General features: G+C 40.2%; 1 protein-coding gene across 1 annotated transcript in view; it reads left to right on the top strand.

The window, feature by feature from the left end:
* Positions 1-18,296, top strand: part of PDGFC (platelet derived growth factor C) — a 363,779-nt gene that overhangs the window by 249,581 nt on the left and 95,902 nt on the right. The window contains exon 3 of the mRNA XM_040332227.1: positions 9,345-9,525. Within this exon, the coding sequence (XP_040188161.1) occupies positions 9,345-9,525 (181 nt within the window). The remainder of the gene's footprint in view (positions 1-9,344; positions 9,526-18,296) is intronic.

Below are 18,296 nucleotides of genomic sequence, written 5' to 3'. Positions count from 1 at the left end.
CGCATTTTTTCTTTTTGTTTTTGCTATTACAGAGTCTTGCTTCACTCTCCAAAGTGCTGCCATGGTGTATATGTCATTTTAAACTGTTTAAATACGAACTTTAAATATTGGGACTTTCATTACCATCCTTTTTATTATTATCCAGTTACTGGTCTTTTTGTTTCCCTTCCTCCCTTTCCTTTTTTATAACAATTTATTTATCAACTTTTTGTGGTATTGTGGTTCAAATCTCCCTCTTTTGTGCCGTCATTGTGTTTGTTTTTTCATCTACTTACATTGGAACTGGTCTCATCTAGCTTTATATGTACAGTAGCTGGACAGGAGGCAGGTAATGAAGTTTCCGTTTGCAATAAATATGTTTTAGGCAGAACTGTAGCTAAAAATAACAACATAAAATAAAAATAAATGTTTTTGCTGCAATGTTTACCTTCAATCCCTGGATTTTCCCAAAAGTACTTTTTTCTGTTGCTAGAAGTCCTCAATCTGATAACCTGCACCATTCAACTCCCTTACTCTGAGTCCAATTCATCCTAGACCTGTCGCTGCCTGTGACTGGACACTGAATGGAGACATTAGATGGGCTGAACACCCCCATGTTTGGTTCGTACCACAGCTCCCGAACAGAGAAAAAGCTCTGACCCGAATAGGGAACCTGAAAGTCTATAGGACCCGAAAAATCAAAAGTCCCCATTATGAAGGCTTATATGCAAAAGCAATGATTTTTTTGATGCTTAGCAACAATAAAAATGAAAAATTACTTTAAATATACTGCCTGGGGAGGTCCCATTTGTCTGCCTGTAAAGACAGAGCCCCCCCCCTGCCCCAAAGCACCCCCATGTTGAGAGCATGTGGTTTGGTATGGTTCAGGAGGGGGGGGATGCTTGCTCGCTCCCCCTTTTCTGGCCCGCCAGGCTGTATGCTCACATAAAGGGTCTAGTATGAATTTTGGGGGGACCCCACACCGTTTTTAAAAAATAAAAATACATCTTCACTTTTAATTGCCGGCAATCTTTTTTTTCTTCTTTATTCAGCTATCAGTGGGGACAGCTGATGACTCGTCAGTTGTTAAGGATGCCACAGTCAGCTTCCTGGTTAACACTCCTTAACAACCAGCTATTCACTGTGCCCAATCAGTGCTTAGAAAACACCCGCCGAACGCCTTGCAAATTTGGATGTTCGCAGAACATCGGGCCAAACTTTTGCTCGGCCCGGACCATTTGCCCAACTCTACTTATATAGTGATATGCTCACCTCTCTTTCACTTTATGACCTCATTGGTTCCTTGTACTGCTTTGTCCTCTAGCATGCTAGATCTGCTATACACGGAATGCATGATGCGGATACCTAGTCAAATTTAGGTACCTTCACTTCTTGAAATTAAAATGTACATTTAATGACGTATTAATGATTACAGAACTACTTTAATTTGTGTATTTTATATGTGCCTAGTGATTAGATTTAATTAAACAATAAAGGTTTCATAGCCTTTGTATATAAAAGGTATGAGAAGGCTAATACAATATTAAAAAATAAAAACGATGCTATGTTATCAATTAACTTTACCACAGTTTATGAAATATGAACATCAGCCCTGTCTATCCTATTTGGCATTCAATATAGTTTTCCTGTATGAAGGTCATAGAGGTCATTAAACTGAAACTTCCTCAGCAGACGGTTTTTCCTTATCTCCTTCCTCGGAGAGTCTTTGGAAAGTTCTGAAAAATGTTCATCCCAGTGACACCAGCACCTTTGTCTTGATGCCTTGGTACAGCTGTGCTTCATCGAAAATAAATGAGTAATTCATAAATTCCCAAATGAGAACTGAAACTTTGTTGAAAAACCAGACTTGTTTGTTGAACATAAAAGGACATAAATCCTTTACAGTTCCCCAGGGAAAGACTTGAAAAGAGGAGTAATTATTATAAACCACTTAGTGCTATATGCTCTGTATCATGTTGCCGTGAGAAAGTTATGTTTGATTGGCTGAAAAAAAAAAAAAAACAGGTTTAGTAAATCCTTTTAGGTTGATTTAAACTGTTGTATGCAGTGTAATACAATACCCTATTTTTATTAAAACCCAGCAACAACACACTAAATTATGATATGGCTATTTGTATATATGTATACCATGTTTTTAATGTAGTCAAATTAAAAAAATCATTTTATAAATTATAAATATCATTTATAAGTAAACTTCCTCTATAGTTCTCTAATTGAAAATGTATAGTATAATAGATAATAAGAAGAAATACCCATGCTTTTGGGAGCCTTAAACTGTATACCCAACCAAAGCACAGTGACCCAAGAGGTGGAGCTTTAAAAAATGCATCATAATTTAGGTATGTCTATGGCTACATGATGCCTACCTGAATTAAAGAGGAACTGCAGTCTGCTCACATAATTTGTAATAAAAACATCTTTGACATTCTGGAGCTTCCCTCCAACCACTTTGCATATTATTTTATATATACTGTGATTCTTTACTTGCCAAATATGCTGCCGAAATCTCCCTTCACTGAGTCTGGCTGCAACCATTTTAATGGTGTGTAGCTAAAGCTGCTGCCTGTTCACTTCCTGGATTTGCACAGACACACGCCTCCAGCTCTGCAGCTCTCCTTGACCCTCTTATGACTCTTCTCCCTCACTTCCTTGCAAACTCTCACAAGAGTGAGAGAGCAGTGCATGATGTCATAAGCACAGGCCTTTTTACCAGACAAGAAACAGGAAGTGGGCTGTATAAGTTATTTACTGGCAGGAAAAAAATGTTTTACTATCCAAAGTTAAAACAACAAGGGCAGAAGATTTAATAGATGGAACGATGAAAAAATTACTTAAGATCCGCTTTAATGTAAGCCAGATGAAAAACTCAAAATAAAAATAAAAATTCAAGATGGTGTCAAATTATAAAACTATACCACATCTGAAAAAAAGTAATAAAATCACTTTATGAATATATTCATAGAAATGACTGTCTTTGCCAGAAATGTATTTGCCATCTCTGTAACACACTTTTTCTGGAGTCCAGTTCCAATTCCCATTAAATTCAATGGAACTTTTGCTGTGAAAATTCCTTATTTTGGAGGTTTGCAATTTTTTTTAAAGTTCAACCATACATTTCAAAGTAACCAAACACAGAATAATTTTTCACATAAACTAGCAAGCAAGATATACAAATATTTTGCAGCACATGCCACTAGTTTAAAGTGGTTGTAACCCCTTTACTACCACTTTTACCTTGACTTACCTGTAGGTACTCGAAAAATCTCCTAAACCTCCATGGTTTAGGAGATATTTACAATAATGACGGGCGCCGTTGCTAAAGGAGGCCGTGCCGTGACTGGCGGTTCCCGCGCGCATTGCGCTGGAGCCACGGTACCTGGAAGTATTTATTTTCTTATTTTTCACTTGTAATATTCCCAAATTTGAGGATATAGAAAATCAATTTTGCATACAGTAGTGATGTTAACTTTTACTGTAAACCTTCTTTTGCTGTCTGTGTCCTGTTGGGGAAAATTCCCTTCACTTCCTTCTCTGGAGATGCAACAGTAAGTGGGAAGAAAGTTCTCTAAAGTGAGAGAATATGTTTCCAAAATAGGGGGGGAGGGGGAGGAGTTGTCACTGGTACTGTATCTCCTTTAGTTGATTTCCCCTCACTTTCTGTTTTAGTGACAATCTTAAAATTATGGATTTCTCATCACTTTCAGTGATGAGCTCTGTGACAGTGATTTCTAGTTGTAGGTGACTGATCTATTAAAGTATCATCAGAGGTCACAAATTTAAAAACCCATAATGCCTGCAATGTCTGATTATAACGAGATCCTAGTTAGTAGTGACAGAGGAAGACAAAGTACCACTACAATTATTCCCATCGGCCATATACATCTGCCTATTTAAAAAGCCAATGTTAGTATATTATATTTATTGTTTAAATTAATTTAAGACATTCTTGGTGCTTGCCTAAATAAATTCCGAATCCACAGAATCACTCAGATGCAAAATAAATATTATATTACTTTAACCACTTGCCGACCAGCCACCGCAGTTTTACTGTGGCAACATGGCTCGGCTGGGCGAAACTACATTATGTAACGTTGCTTCGCCCTGTGACGGCTAGGAGCCGATGCGAGTGCCCGGGGGCGCGATGATTACCGGGCACCCGCGATCGCTCATGACAGAGCGACAACAGGGAACTGTGTGTGTAAATGTTCTTTCAGGGGAGAAATTACTGATTGTATGTTCATATAAAGTATGAACAGCGATCTGTAATTTCCCCTAGTAAGTCCCATCCCCCCTTCAGTTAGAACACAAATTAGGAAACACAATTAACCCCTTGATCGCCCTCTAGTGTTAACCTCTTCCCTGCCAGTGACATTTTTACAGTAATCAGTGCATTTTTATAGCACTGATCGCTGTAAAATTGTCATTGGTCCCAAAAATGTGTCAAAGGTGTCCGATCTGTCGGCCATAATGTCTCAGTCCCGATAAAAAATGCAGATCTCTGCCATTACTAAAGTAAAGAAATATTAGTAAAAAAATAAATAATAAAAATGCCATAATTCTATCCCCTATTTTGTAGACGCTATAAATTTTGCGCAAACCAATTCATATACACTTATTGCGATTTTTTTTTTTTTTTTACCAAAAATATGTAGAAGAATACATGTCAGCCTAAACTGAGGAAAAACATTGTTAAAAAAAATTGGGGTATTTATTATAGAAAAAAGTAAAAGATATTGGGGGTTATTTACTAAAGGCAAAGCCACTTTGCACTACCGAAAGTACACTTGGAAGTAAAGTCGCTGTAGATCCGAGGGGGACATGCAAGGAAAATAAAAAACAGTATTTTAGCTTGCACATGATTGGATGATAAAATTTGCAGTTTCCCCTCATTTCCGATCTACCCCTTAGATTTAGAGCAACTGCACTTCCAAATGCACTTTCAGTGCACTTGTAGTGCAAAGTGGATTTACCTTTCGTAAATAACCCCCATTGTGTTTTTTTCAAAATTGTCTCTATTTTTTTTTGTTTATAGCGAAAAAAATAAAAACCGCAGAGGTGATCAAATACTACCAAAAGAAAGCTCTATTTGTGGGCTCTGTTTGCGTACAGCGTTGCACGACTGCGCAATTGTCAGTTAAAGCAACGCAATGCCAAATTTTAAAAAGTGCTCTGGTCAGGAAGGGTGTAAAATTTTACGGGGCTGAAGCTGTTAATCGGTGTAAAGTCACACCAAATACAGCTAAGGTTTGATTGGCTGCTTTGGGCCATTACACATGTTTACCATAGAACAAGCACAATTTGAATTCCTGTAAAAGCCATCACTTAATGCCTTGTGTTATGGTGCTGCCCAGTTCCCCACTAAAATAGTGTTTAGTTCTTGAAATCACATTTGCTACTTTGTGGTTGATAGTGATTTAATTCTGCTGTTGCCTTGATTAATGGAATGTGATAAAGCATGTGAAATTGGACCTGATCCCTTAGGCCTCGTACACACGACCGGACATGTCTGCTGAAACTGGTCCGCTGACCAGTTTCAGAGGACAGATCCGATCGTGTGTACAGGCTAGCGGACAGATATCCGGCGGACAAAAGTTTCTTAGCATGCTAAGAAACTTGTCCGCTGGAGAGCTGTCCGTCGGACATGTCCGCTGGTTAGTACGTCTAACCAGCGGACCGAAATCCCACGCATGCGTCGAATTGATTCGACGCATGCGTGAAAGCATTGAACTCGTGCGATAGAGAACGTCGGTGTCGTCTACGTCACCGCGTTCTCTGTCCGCGGGGATTTCGGTTTGATGGTGTGTACAGCCATCAGACCGAAATCTCTGAGCAGACATGTCCGATGAAAACGGTCCGCGGACCGTTTTCATCGGACATGTCCCCTCGTGTGTACGGGGCCTGAGATGCAAAACAGAGGTGATCTAATCTATTATTTCACCATTAGTTGGTCTGCAAAGCTAGCCAAAGAATGATATTGTGGTAGGATAATTACAATGCTGCACATGATGAATTTAGCACAAACATGGACATGTGGATGATAGATGATGAGTAGAGCATACATGAGCTGATGAGAAATTGTTGTCACTCCCTTTACATCAGATAGTAACAACCACTGTTTGGGGAATTGCATGGTGCAGCAGTGACCACCCCCTCCCTGAAGAAGAGTTGGCCATGAGTTTCCTACAAAAAGTGTAGAGAAACCCCACTCATTTTATGACTTGATTGCTTTTGTACAATCAAACTATGTTGGTGGGTAATAGTCTACCTCTACAGAAGGCCCATAAAATACATTTGTTTTAACATTCTCTGCTTTGGGAACCTAAATCATAAAAAGACAAGGTTGCTTAAAATGAACAATTTTCTAGTTTCACAGAGTAGGAATTTTTACTGTGGTGCTAGGATTTAAAACTGCATATTCAAATGATTTATAGATAGGATACAGCTGTACTGGCATAGGGTATAAATTGGAATGACATTAGTGTGCAGGTGGTTGGACATGAATTAACTTGCAATTGATTTTGAGATCTAACAGCAAACGTGGAAAAACTGAGATGCTTGGTGCTGTAAATAGGCTTTATAACATTTTCAAGAGATTGAAAATAGTTAGGGGAAGACATTTGAATTTGGTGGAAATAGAAATGTTTCAAGATCCTGATTAAGAGCCTATTCACGCCAACTTCATTGGGCTGCATTACTCAGTGCAGGCCCAATGTAATAACAAGTCAAACTCCATTATTTCCAATGGGCTTTGTGAAAATAGAAAACGCTGCATTAAAATACAATACAAGAGGTTTAAAATACATCACAGTGCACAGCAACACATATTAAGGGAAGAAAAACAATTGATTATAGCTCCTGCTGCAAACAAAAAACCTACAGTGGCTAGGACCAGAATAATTAAAATGTATGTATGGCCAAAACCTTTTTGGTTTTGCAGAAGAGTGTACCCTGTTTGACAAATCTACATTTCTGTGACAGTGAGCTATAATCTTTGGGTAATCACAACATGTCTAATTACTAGCTGGTCGCCCATGTCTTTGTTTTTAACCATTGACAAGACTATAACTACATATAGTATAGAATCCCCTTCAGGAAAGCCCCATATGAGGCCCAATGCTTGCCCCTCTTTAACACTAATCAAGGGCTGTCTTCCAAAAGGAAACTGCCTGGTAGGAGGTAATGTACTTACAAATAATGCCCCGTACACACGATCGGAATTTCCAATGGGATTTTCCGATCGTGTGTAGCCCCCATCTGAGTTTTTTCATCGGAAATTCCGATGAATCCCATCAGAGTTTAGATATAGAACATGTTCTATATTTTTCTGATGGAATTCCGTCGGAATTCCGATGTGATTTGGCTGGGCAAAAGCCTGATTGTGTGTACGCGGCATTAGTCAAGATGAAGCAATAGATTTGATTTTTTCTCCACAAAAGTACCTCACTATTCATATTCATTATTAATAGCTCGTATAGCACTATGTCCTTCTTGTGGAACACTGTTTCATTTCTTTTGAAATTGTAAAGTGTGTTCTTATATACCGTATTTATCGGGGTATAGCGCGCTCCCGCGTATAGCGCGCACCCCTAAAGTTGCCCGAATTCATGTGGAAAAAAGATGTTTTGTACTTACAGTTTTGGTGTCTTGCGCGGCGTCCATCGGCGGCCTCGTCGGGTCCGGCGTCCGTCTGCGGCTTCGGGTGTCCTCTTCGTCGGGTCCGGCATCCTTCTGCAGCATCCTCGCGTCCTCCCCGCTCGTTTCCCACGCCGAGTTTGAATACTGCGCCGACATATACCGAGCGCAGTACACTCGTGTATCGTCGGGCAGGCTCGGCAACTCTCGCGCTGACGTCCTGTACGCTCAGGACGTCAGTGCGAGAGGCGCCAAGACTGCCCAAAGATACACGAGTGTACTGCGCTCGGTATATGTCGGCACAGTATTCAAACTCGTGGCGGGAAACCGGGTATCGGCGTATACCGCGCACCCACGATTTTGCCCTGATTTTCAGGGCAAAATAGTGCGCGGTATACGCCGATAAATACGGTACATAATTGTACAAGTAGGAAACAGCTCACTTAATTGTTTTATTCATTCCTGTCATATCTCACTTGATTTGTTTAAATTCATTTTATAGCATTTATTACCTTTATTATTCTGGTTAAATGACTTCCATAAAAATGGCAGATTACCTAAATTTCAGCTCAAAAAACAATTACTGTGTTTTTTATTACATATATCACACAAGAGGTAATTATATCTGAACATGGTAACCAAGACTAAGGAAAAAATTGTGCTATATGTTCTATCTGATTTATGGCATGATTGAGGTGCTTATCTTCTTACCTGCCAATGACCTACATTTGACCAACTTCTGAGCCAAATTAAGAAGCTTCAAGCTGCTTTTGCATTTCCGTTCACTTGGAAGCCATTCTGATGTGAATAAATGCCTGTATTCATTGGCCCTTACTGATCAGTCAAGAAAACAGGAAGCTTACAAACAAGGAACCTCTGATTAATACTTTGGAGTACTGCCTACTCCCCACTCAAAGAGTAGTTGGTAATATATATTCAAGATGTACATGCTCTTTTCTGCAACAAGTGACTAGAAAGCTTATTTTGACTTTGGTCTACACTGCTACTGTTCCTCTATAGCAGGGGTGTCAAACTCCATTTTCTTGCGGGCCACATCAGCATTATGGTTGCCCTCAAAGGGCCAGTTGTATCAGCACCCCACCCCCCTTACATCAGGTGTCAAGAGCCCCCCCACCCACCATCAGAAGTCAAGCATCACCCCCACTATTCTTTACATCAGTGCACCCCCTTGCCTTGTGCTGCTGCCAGGAGGGCTGGACAGAGAAGTGCAGGATCTGGTGGATCCTTGTCTTCTCTGCTGCTGACTGTTGAGACCAGGTGGGGAGGAGACAAGGGGGGTGTGAGGGCCACATGAAATGGCCTGGAGGGCCAGATTGGGCCCACAGGCTTTGTGTTTGACACCTGAGCTCTATAGTAATGGAGGTAAAATGAACTTTTATAACCTAAAATCTAAAAATGTAATTGACCCATCAGCTAACTTCAGACAAGAACAATAGCAAGCCAATCAAAATGTCCTGGAGCTATCACATGATGCACTCCACATTCTAACATTGTCACCTTTGTTAGCAGTAAACAGTGAAGAGATACTCTAAATTGGAATAAACTAGGATTCACTCTAATGCTCTTTTTTTTTTTTAGTAGATAGATGTGTTTAGTAAGTTGTGTCATGCCACCGTTATTCTTTAAATTAAAAATGTGTGAACATGTTAGACATCCTGCTATCTTTCATTATTTTATTTTTATCTTATCAGGTATGATTTTGTAGAGATTGAAGACCCCATTGATGGCACGATCCTTGGGCGATGGTGTGGCTCTAATACTGTGCCAGGCAAACAGATTTCAAAAGGAAATCAGATCAGGATACGATTTGTATCTGATGAATATTTCCCTTCTGAACCAGGATTCTGCATTCATTATACCCTCCTCACCCCGGTAAGCAAATTGCTTCTAGATTCAGGGTAGTCGGTATTACAGAGCGCTGTACTTTTGGTAACTTTATATCTTTAGGTCATCAGGTCTGAACATACCCTAAAAAAGTTAATGAAAACTAAACAACTTTCTTCAACAAGCAATGTATTCCTTACATGAAAACTAAATATATACCCAGGTGTTTCACTTTGCTGATTTGGGATGTGTCAGTGATTTCAGTTTGTGGTCAGTCATGTGAAAATTCCTGTGTAACGTTGTTTTCCCAGTTTGCAAGGAAATTTAATATCTGTAAATTATGTTTGAGTTTTTTTGGAAAATGATTTTGTTTGAAACAAACAGTAACTGCCAGAGAAGATTTAACATAATACTGTGATGATTATATGCAGATGTAGCTTGTTTGTGCTCCTTCCATTTGTCACCAACATGTTTTTAAAGATGCGTAGTCAAGCTCTAACTAAAGTTAAGCTTGAAAACGGATTTCCAGTGTGTGTCCGAATTTTATGTAATTAACATTTAAAGGGTTTTTTTTTCTTGGGATTAAAGATTCACACTATATTTGTTTGTGTTGTGTCTACCTACTTGATACTATTTTATGAGGCAGTTGCGCCAACCATTCAGGATTAAATCATGAAACTGTTGCTTAATTTGGAATAATAGAAAATAGAAGTTATAGTTGAAAATAAAGCAGATAACAACATTTGCAGAAAACTTTGTACATGTGAACACATGTTTTATAGTCCAATATGTTTAATATGACAGATTGGTGCAATATAACATACAAACAAACCCGTGTCCCAAAAATAAATGCAAAAGAAAGACAAAAAAAGGTTCTCAAATATGCGAATTGGGTGTGGGTTTCTCGCATGAAATGAATGTGTGACCGCCTTTTAATGAGGCCAGTTCACACAGGCAATGGTCTGCATTCAAAAAGGGTCCCATGCATTTTTGGGTCTGATTCAGGTGCAAATGCAGGCAAAATTTCAGACATGATTTGCACCTGAAACCCTGAACAGGGACGCACCGGTTCCGATTACAGAACCCGCGGCGGCATATTTGTGAACCCGGTCTTACACATAACCTGTGTCTTAAAACTTAACCAACCCTAACACATAGCCTATATAACCTATCTCCTAAAGGTGACTTTTTAAACACGGCGAAGCGGGTAAGAGGAAACTGTTTACCTCTTGTTCTGGAAAAGCCACTTGTCTTCTTTGTCATGCTGATCTTTACAGTTTGACTGACCTGTAACAAGTATGGATATAAGGGCTTCTGTCTCTTCTCTGAGTTGTTCCACTTGGAGGTAAGGAGTTTTGTTATTATTTTAGGGTTCAGATTAAATCTGAATTTTACCCAGACATAAAGGTACTGTGAACACCTGAATTTGACGTGGTAAAAAACTCTTCTAGTCTACTGTACACTCTGTACAGCAGAGCTCAGAGATGGAAGAGGAGCACCACAAGGAGCCAATTGTGTGTACTGAACTGCAAGGAGCATGTTTATAGAAGAAGAGAGTAGAATGAAAAAGCAATAATCTCATCAGTCTGCTGCTCCTTCTTTGGCTGTGCAGTCACAGAGGTGGATGGGAAGAGTAAAAAGGAAGCTGCAGAAGGAAAATGTCAGGTGCTAGATAGGGATGTGCTGGGGGAGTGAGCTGTGTACATTTAGGACTGGATAGATAGAAATGCTATTTCTTTGGCAGATAGGTCCCAATAATGTATTTTACCTGTTGCCCTGGAGGTCAGATTTAAAGGCTTAGGCCGCGTACACACAATCGGTTAGATGAGAACAGTCTGATGGACCGTTTTCATTGGTCAAAACCGATCGTGTGTGGGCCCCATCTGTTATTTATCCATAGGTTAAAAAAAAGCAATCTTGTTTTAAATTTAACCGATGGATACCTAACCAATAGAAAAAAAACGATTGTTTGTAGGCACGTCCATCGGTTAAAAATCCACGCATGCTCAGAATCAAGTCGATGCATGCTTGGAAGCATTGAACTTCGTTTTTTTTTATAAGCACGTCATTGTGTTTTACGTCACCGCGTTCTGACACAATCGTTTTTTTAACCGATGGTGTGTAGGCACGACGGACCATCAGTCAGCTTCATCGGTTAACCGTTGAAAACGGTCCATCAGACCGTTTTCATCGGATGGACCGATCGTGTGTACAGGGCATAAGTCGACCTTTTGGAAAAGAACATGGCTGTGCGGGGCACAGTTTCTTGTGAGTAAATGAACTACGTGTACTGTCAGCCACTGCGGCTGATGACTTATAGCTCTGAGGGTGCTGATGAGCGCTCTTGTTCATTCACAAGCCCTGCAGATTTCAAACAGACAGCTTGTATAAAGGTAAGGACAGAAAACTGCAAGGCTTGTCTGCAGAAGCTTGGCATTGTACCCCTGATTTTTCCAGGCTCTTGAAAAAAAAATATTAAACGCACATTTTGTTTCTTCAAAAATTTGTGCATTTGTTTTGTTTTTTTCTGAAAAGGTGAACTTATCTTTTAAGGCCTTGTACACACGACCGGACATGTCTGATGAAAACGGTCCGCGGACCGTTTTCATCGGACATGTCTGCTGGGAGGTTTTGGTCTGATGTGTGTACACACCATCAGACCAAAATCCCCGCGGACAGAGAACGTGGTGACGTATACGACACCGACGTTCTCTAACACGGAAGTACAATGCTTTCACGCATGCATAGAATTAATTTGACGCATTCGCGGGATTTCGGTCCGCTGGTTAGACGTACTAACCAGCGGACATGTTCGACGGACAGGTTTCCACCGGACAAGTACTTTTGTCCGCTGGAAACCTGTCCGCTAGGCCGAAAAAATGTCCGCTAGGCCCTACACACGGTCGGACATGTCCGCAGAAACTGGTCCGCGGACCAGTTTCAGCGGACATGTTAGGTCGTGTGTACGAGGCCTAAGAGTTAAAGGTTTAGGCAGGGGGAAGGTAAAGCTGTGCATACACTTTCAGTTTTTTCATTAACCAGCGGGTTGAACAAAAAACTCACAGATTCCTGCATCCACACAAGTGATGTGGATTCAGGGATCTCCCCCGCTGTTCATCTGCTGCGGTGACTCCCCCCCACACTCTGTAAAGCCCCATACACACTATCAGTTTTCCTGACAGTTTTCTCTTCAGGTTTACCAAAACCATCTAATATGAGGTAAAACCTCAAGAGTTTCAATTTGTATGCAATCAGGCAGGCCCTTGCACTACATGGTTTTGGTAAACCTGAAGAGAAAACTGACAGGAAAACTGATAGTGTATTCTGAAGCCCCATACACACTATCTATTGCCATTGGCTGCAGTGGCTGATCGAATGCTGGTTTTCCAGCAGGTCCATTCAACAGATGCTGGTCTAATGTCAGCTTCTATTGAACAAAAAAGCATACGCACAGGTCTAAATATCTGGTTGGCTATAAAGAATAGCAGCTGTGTCCCAGTTTGTATAAATCTGCATGGCGATATAAAAATTGTTCCACCAGCCTAACACAGGGTTAGGATGGACAGAAGTAGTTAAAGCTGAACATGTAGGATATAGGAGCAGTGAGAAGTGGAATGATTTAAGCTGGCCACAGTCAGTGTTGATGGGGGAATCCCTCCCGCTGAGCCATTGTGTTCTCCCGACGGGAGAAGCAGTCGCCTAAAATGGCTGCTAACAATAATCGCATGTAAAATACGACAGGCTGATTCAGCCTGCCCATAAGTGGCTTCAATCTCAACCGGTCCCTGTTGAACATCTATGGACAACTTTAGTACTAGCCACAGTTTAAAGTCACTGGGCCGGATTCAGATACATTGGCGTATCTGTCCGGCCCGCGTAACGTATCTCCGATACGTTACGCCGCTCTAACTTTGGGCGCAAGTTCTATATTCACAAAGAACTTGCACCCTTAGTTAGAGCGGCGTAGCGTATGTGTTGCGGCGTAAGGTCGCGTAATTCAAATGGGGATGTAGGGGGCGTGTTTTATCTAAATTTCCCTTGACCCTGCGTTTTTTACATTTTACTTGTACGGCGCATGCGCCGTCCGTAAAATCTCCCAGTGTGCATTGCTCTAAATTACGTCGCAAGGACGTCATTGCTTTCGTCGTGAACTTAAATTACGTCCATCCGTATTCGCAAACGACTTACGCAAACAACGTAAACATTTCAAAACTCAGCGCGGGAACGACGGCCATACTTAACATTGGCTGCGCCTCATAGACCCAGCGGTATACGCCGGAAAAAGCCGAGCGCAAACGACGTAAAAAAAAACGCCGGGCGGTCGTTCGTTTCTGAATCGGCGTAACTCCTCATTTGCATATTCGTTGCGTATACAAACGGAAGCGCCACCTAGCGGCCAGCGTGAGATTGCAGCCTAAGATCCGACGGTGTAAGTCACTTACACCTGTCAGATCTTAGGGAGATCTATGCGGAACCTGATTCTATGAATCAGGCGCATAGATCCGACCAACGGAACTCAGACATACGACGGCGTATCAGGAGATACACCGTCGTATCTCTATCTGAATCTGGCCCACTGTTATCTTTCAATGACCTGATAATGATTGTCAGCACATTTTTCCAAGATTTGGCACAGTGGAGCAGAATAGAGCAAAATCCAGTTCACATTCTTCTATGTCTGTTTAAAAAATGTTTTCTCTTGCTATGGATAACGGCACTATTGTTTTCTTTCTCCACTGTTCAATGAATTTGCCTGTATGCATATGTCATTGCAGAACAATGTTCAATATTATGTTTCGGGTTTATGTTTGGATTTGTGAGTTTGGTTTAATATGTGTGGGTTTAGTTTAGTTTTATATAGGTATGGATAGAGCATGGAAGTGAAGGAACCCTTGCCCACGATTTACAGTATGGCTGTCTGTGCCTCCTATTTGTTCTGGTGATTAATGTCACTGACACAGACAGTGATGGAAAATCCAAAATGTTTAGGTTGTCAACACAAAAAGAGGTGAGGACAATCTTCCAATAGGAACACCTGTTCCAGTGACAACAAGTGATTAATTACCCACACTTTGGGGATTTCCTCCCACTTCCTGTTGCATCTCAGCAAAAATGAATAAAAACAAATAGAGGGGTCTAAGGCTCTGCTTACACCATAACAGGAAGCAGTGTATTCCCATGCAGTGTGACAAATGCGTATTTCCTGCATCGCCCTCTTTTAGATTTACACACTGTGTCATTAATTGTTGAGGGCACCCAAACGCATCTAAAAAAGAGCGCCACAAAACCACAAGGTACGCATTACCATGCAGCTTGGTGATTCTGCCATATTTTTGCACATTCCTGCACATTTCCCAGCCCACTGAAATGAATGGGCTGTCAAAAACTGAACTTGCGGAAACATGCAAAAACATGCGGCCCTAGTCCTTCCCTTATATTTCCAAAACCCAAAAAGTTTTAGCTACACACTAGATACACACTAAGGGTCCTTTCACATGGGCGGTCTACCCAATGGACTCTGCTTTGCTCAGAGGGGGATTGCTCCACTGATCCCCACTGAGCAGGCAGGTGACAGGGCTGTCTTCGCTCACTGTGCAGAGAGCATACTGTCAGATCCCCGCTGTCCTTTATGGGGAGATTGGATGAAATCGGACCGCCTGTCCGTTTTTATCCGATACACCAGATGGATGGAAAATAGGGTTCCATAGGAGTGAATGGAAGGTTCGATCAGGCCCGCCTGAAAAACTGACAGGTGGACCTGATCATAAAGCCTGTGTGAAAGGGGCCTTAGGCCGCGTACACACGGTCGGACAAAACCGATGAGAATGGACCGAGGTTCAGTTTCATCGGTCCAAACCGACCGTGTGTATAGCCCATCGGTCTGCTGTCCTTCAGTCCAAAATTTTAAAACATGCTTTAAAATTGAACCGATGGACGGCTGACCGATCGGGCCAAACCGATGGTTAGTACACAAAAGCATCGGTTCAAAACCCGCGCATGCTCAGAATCAAGTCGACGCATGCTTGGAAGCATTGAAGTTCGTTTTTTTCAGCACGTCGTGTGTTTTACGTCACCGCGTTCTGATCCAACCGGATTTTGAACTGATGGTGTGTACACACATCAGATCATCAGGCCACTTCAGCGGTGGACCGATGAAAACGGTCCGTCGGACCATTCTCATCGGATGAACCGGTCGTGTGTACAGGGCCTTACTCTTTTTCTACATCTGGAGATCCAAAAATAATATTTATAGTGAAATTATACAGACCTATAGATATGCAAAATAACAAGCATAATTATTGATGTGGGAGAAATCTTTTACCAAAACCAAAAAGGTTTTTAGCTAAAGATACAAGTTTACTCTTCCACTTCATCTGATGATCCACAAATATTCTTTATACAGGTCTATAGAGATTGAAAATACCAGCATAAGCAGCGAAATCTCCCACTGGGAACACTTGTTCGGGTGACAACTTATTAAGAGGAGGGTTTCCCTTACTTTAGGGGATTTCCATTCACTTCATGTTGCATCTTAGGCCCTTTTCACACTACAAAATAAATCCGTTTTAATAATCCGTATTAAAATCCGTCAGATAATGTTAAAAAACGGAAGTTATACTTCCTTTATAAAATATCATTAAAGTCTATGGGATTTTTTTATGTTCCGTAAAGATCCGTAATAGTCCGTTATAACGTACGGACGTTAGTTATAACGGAATATGTGACGGGTCTTGCACTATTTTTTGTCCATTTTTTGTCCGTTGCAAGTAACGGATATATTAACGTCCGTTATATTTTAACATTGAAGTCTATGGCGCACGGACGTTAGTAAATGTCTCCGTAAATGTCCGTTATGTTAACGGACGTTAATTTTGGACTTCTGGAGCTGGACTTCAAGAAAGGGTGAAATGTTTTTTATTAACGGACGTTAGAAAGGAATGATATAACGGATGTATACGTATATATACGGATAAACATTATCCGTTTTCAATAAAGGAAGAATGGTAAAATATTTATCCGTATGTATCCGTTATTAAATCCGTTAATAAACGTCCGTTAATACCCTGTTTCCCCAAAAATAAGACCTACCCTGAAAATAAGACCTAGCATTATTTTCCAAGAGGGCTGCAATATAAGACCTACCCCGAAAATAAGCCCTAGTTAAAAATGCTTGTAAAATCCTAAAATCCACTCTATTACAGTAATATATAATGTACAATGTGTGTGTTTCTGTAATATAATTACGGGGAAGAGAGCTCCGGCGGATCACAGAAGCGCAGAGTGGCGCTATAACAAAGGTATTTGGCACAATTATATTACAGGAACACGCACATTGTACATTATATAATACTGTACTAAAGTGGATTGTAGGATTTTACAAGCATTTTAACTCAGTTCACACTGGGGATTCCTGACAGGCAGGGAGGGAGAGGGGGAGAGAAGACAGCACAATACATAGTAAGACCTACCCCGAAAATAAGCCCTACTGTGTCTTTTGTTGGCATAATTAATATAAGACCCGGGCTTATTTTCGGGGAAACACGGTAAGTGTAATACGGATATTATAAAACGGACATACAATCCATAGTGTGAAAGAAGCCTTAGCAAAAAAATAAAAATTATATTTTTTTTACCAAAACTAAAAATGTTTTTCTATAGATACATATTAACTGTTCCGCTTCATCTGGCGATCCAAAATATTATTAATAGCCCATTTCTACAGGTCTACAGAGATTGAAAATAACAGCTTTAGCAAGACGTTTGACCTTAAACAACTTCTTCATTCATTGATGTCTCTGAATGAACTTGAGAGGTCTGCATGACATCATGACATATGGCTATACTCTTGTAGCGTTTTACAATTTGCCTACACAGCTCTCTGTGTAGCAAAACTTCGACAACAAAAGGAAATTACCCCATTATACAGTCATTTTACAGGGGCTCATTGCTGCTTTATCAGCCATTCTGTTTTTTTTTTTAGCTTTTAATATGGTCCCGATGAACAATGCCTTATTTTCTTCTGCCACAATAATATCTTGCCCAGCTTTCTTTAATTAGAATAAATCCCTCTTGTAAATCTGTTTGTCCTGTGATAATAGGGTTGACATGCCTTCATGGTTACGTAATGCAACCTGTAACCTACATCAGTTTGTTTGACAACTGACGCTGAAAGCTTGCTTTGACTAGATGACTGAATGGATAGAAAATTATATACAGTTTAAACTGGATGTCACAAGCAAGAAGAATAGAAATCAGTTAAACCGTTTGTTTTTTTCTAATTAAAGGTATTTAAAAATATATATATTTATCCTCATCTTTGTGACCTCCAATTTTCACAAATGTTTTATCCATTAAGAAAGTGCATATAAACTTCTGCAGCACATATTTTTTAATAGGAAACTATAATTAAAAAAGTACTTTAGATATTTTCCAGGGTGTTTTGCGGCATCACTATGTTCAGAATCTTGATGCTGAACAAGGAGGCTGATGATACAGTAAGTGATGATGGTAAAAATTATGAAATTAAAAGTTATATTATATATATTATATTATAAACATATTAAAGTTCCAATTAAATATTATGTGAATACAAAACTGTTTTTTTTTTAAAAACAATGTTGCACTATTCCTTTAAAAGAGAAAATAACTCACGCTACCAAACTAAGTGCAATCGTTCACAATATATAACCTCTATAGGCAAGGAATATCACAATTTGTGCATTTTAAAATACATTTTCAAAATCCTGAATAAACTAAAGAGTCCACATTTTAAATGAAAAAGCTGTGATGCCACTGCATACAGCAAACTGTGTGCACAT

The sequence above is a fragment of the Rana temporaria genome, chromosome 1 (assembly GCF_905171775.1).
Source record: "Rana temporaria chromosome 1, aRanTem1.1, whole genome shotgun sequence".
Classification (NCBI taxonomy): Eukaryota; Metazoa; Chordata; class Amphibia; order Anura; family Ranidae; genus Rana; species Rana temporaria.
The sequence above is the reverse complement of the archived record's forward strand: the minus strand, read 5'-3'. Positions and strand labels throughout refer to the sequence as shown.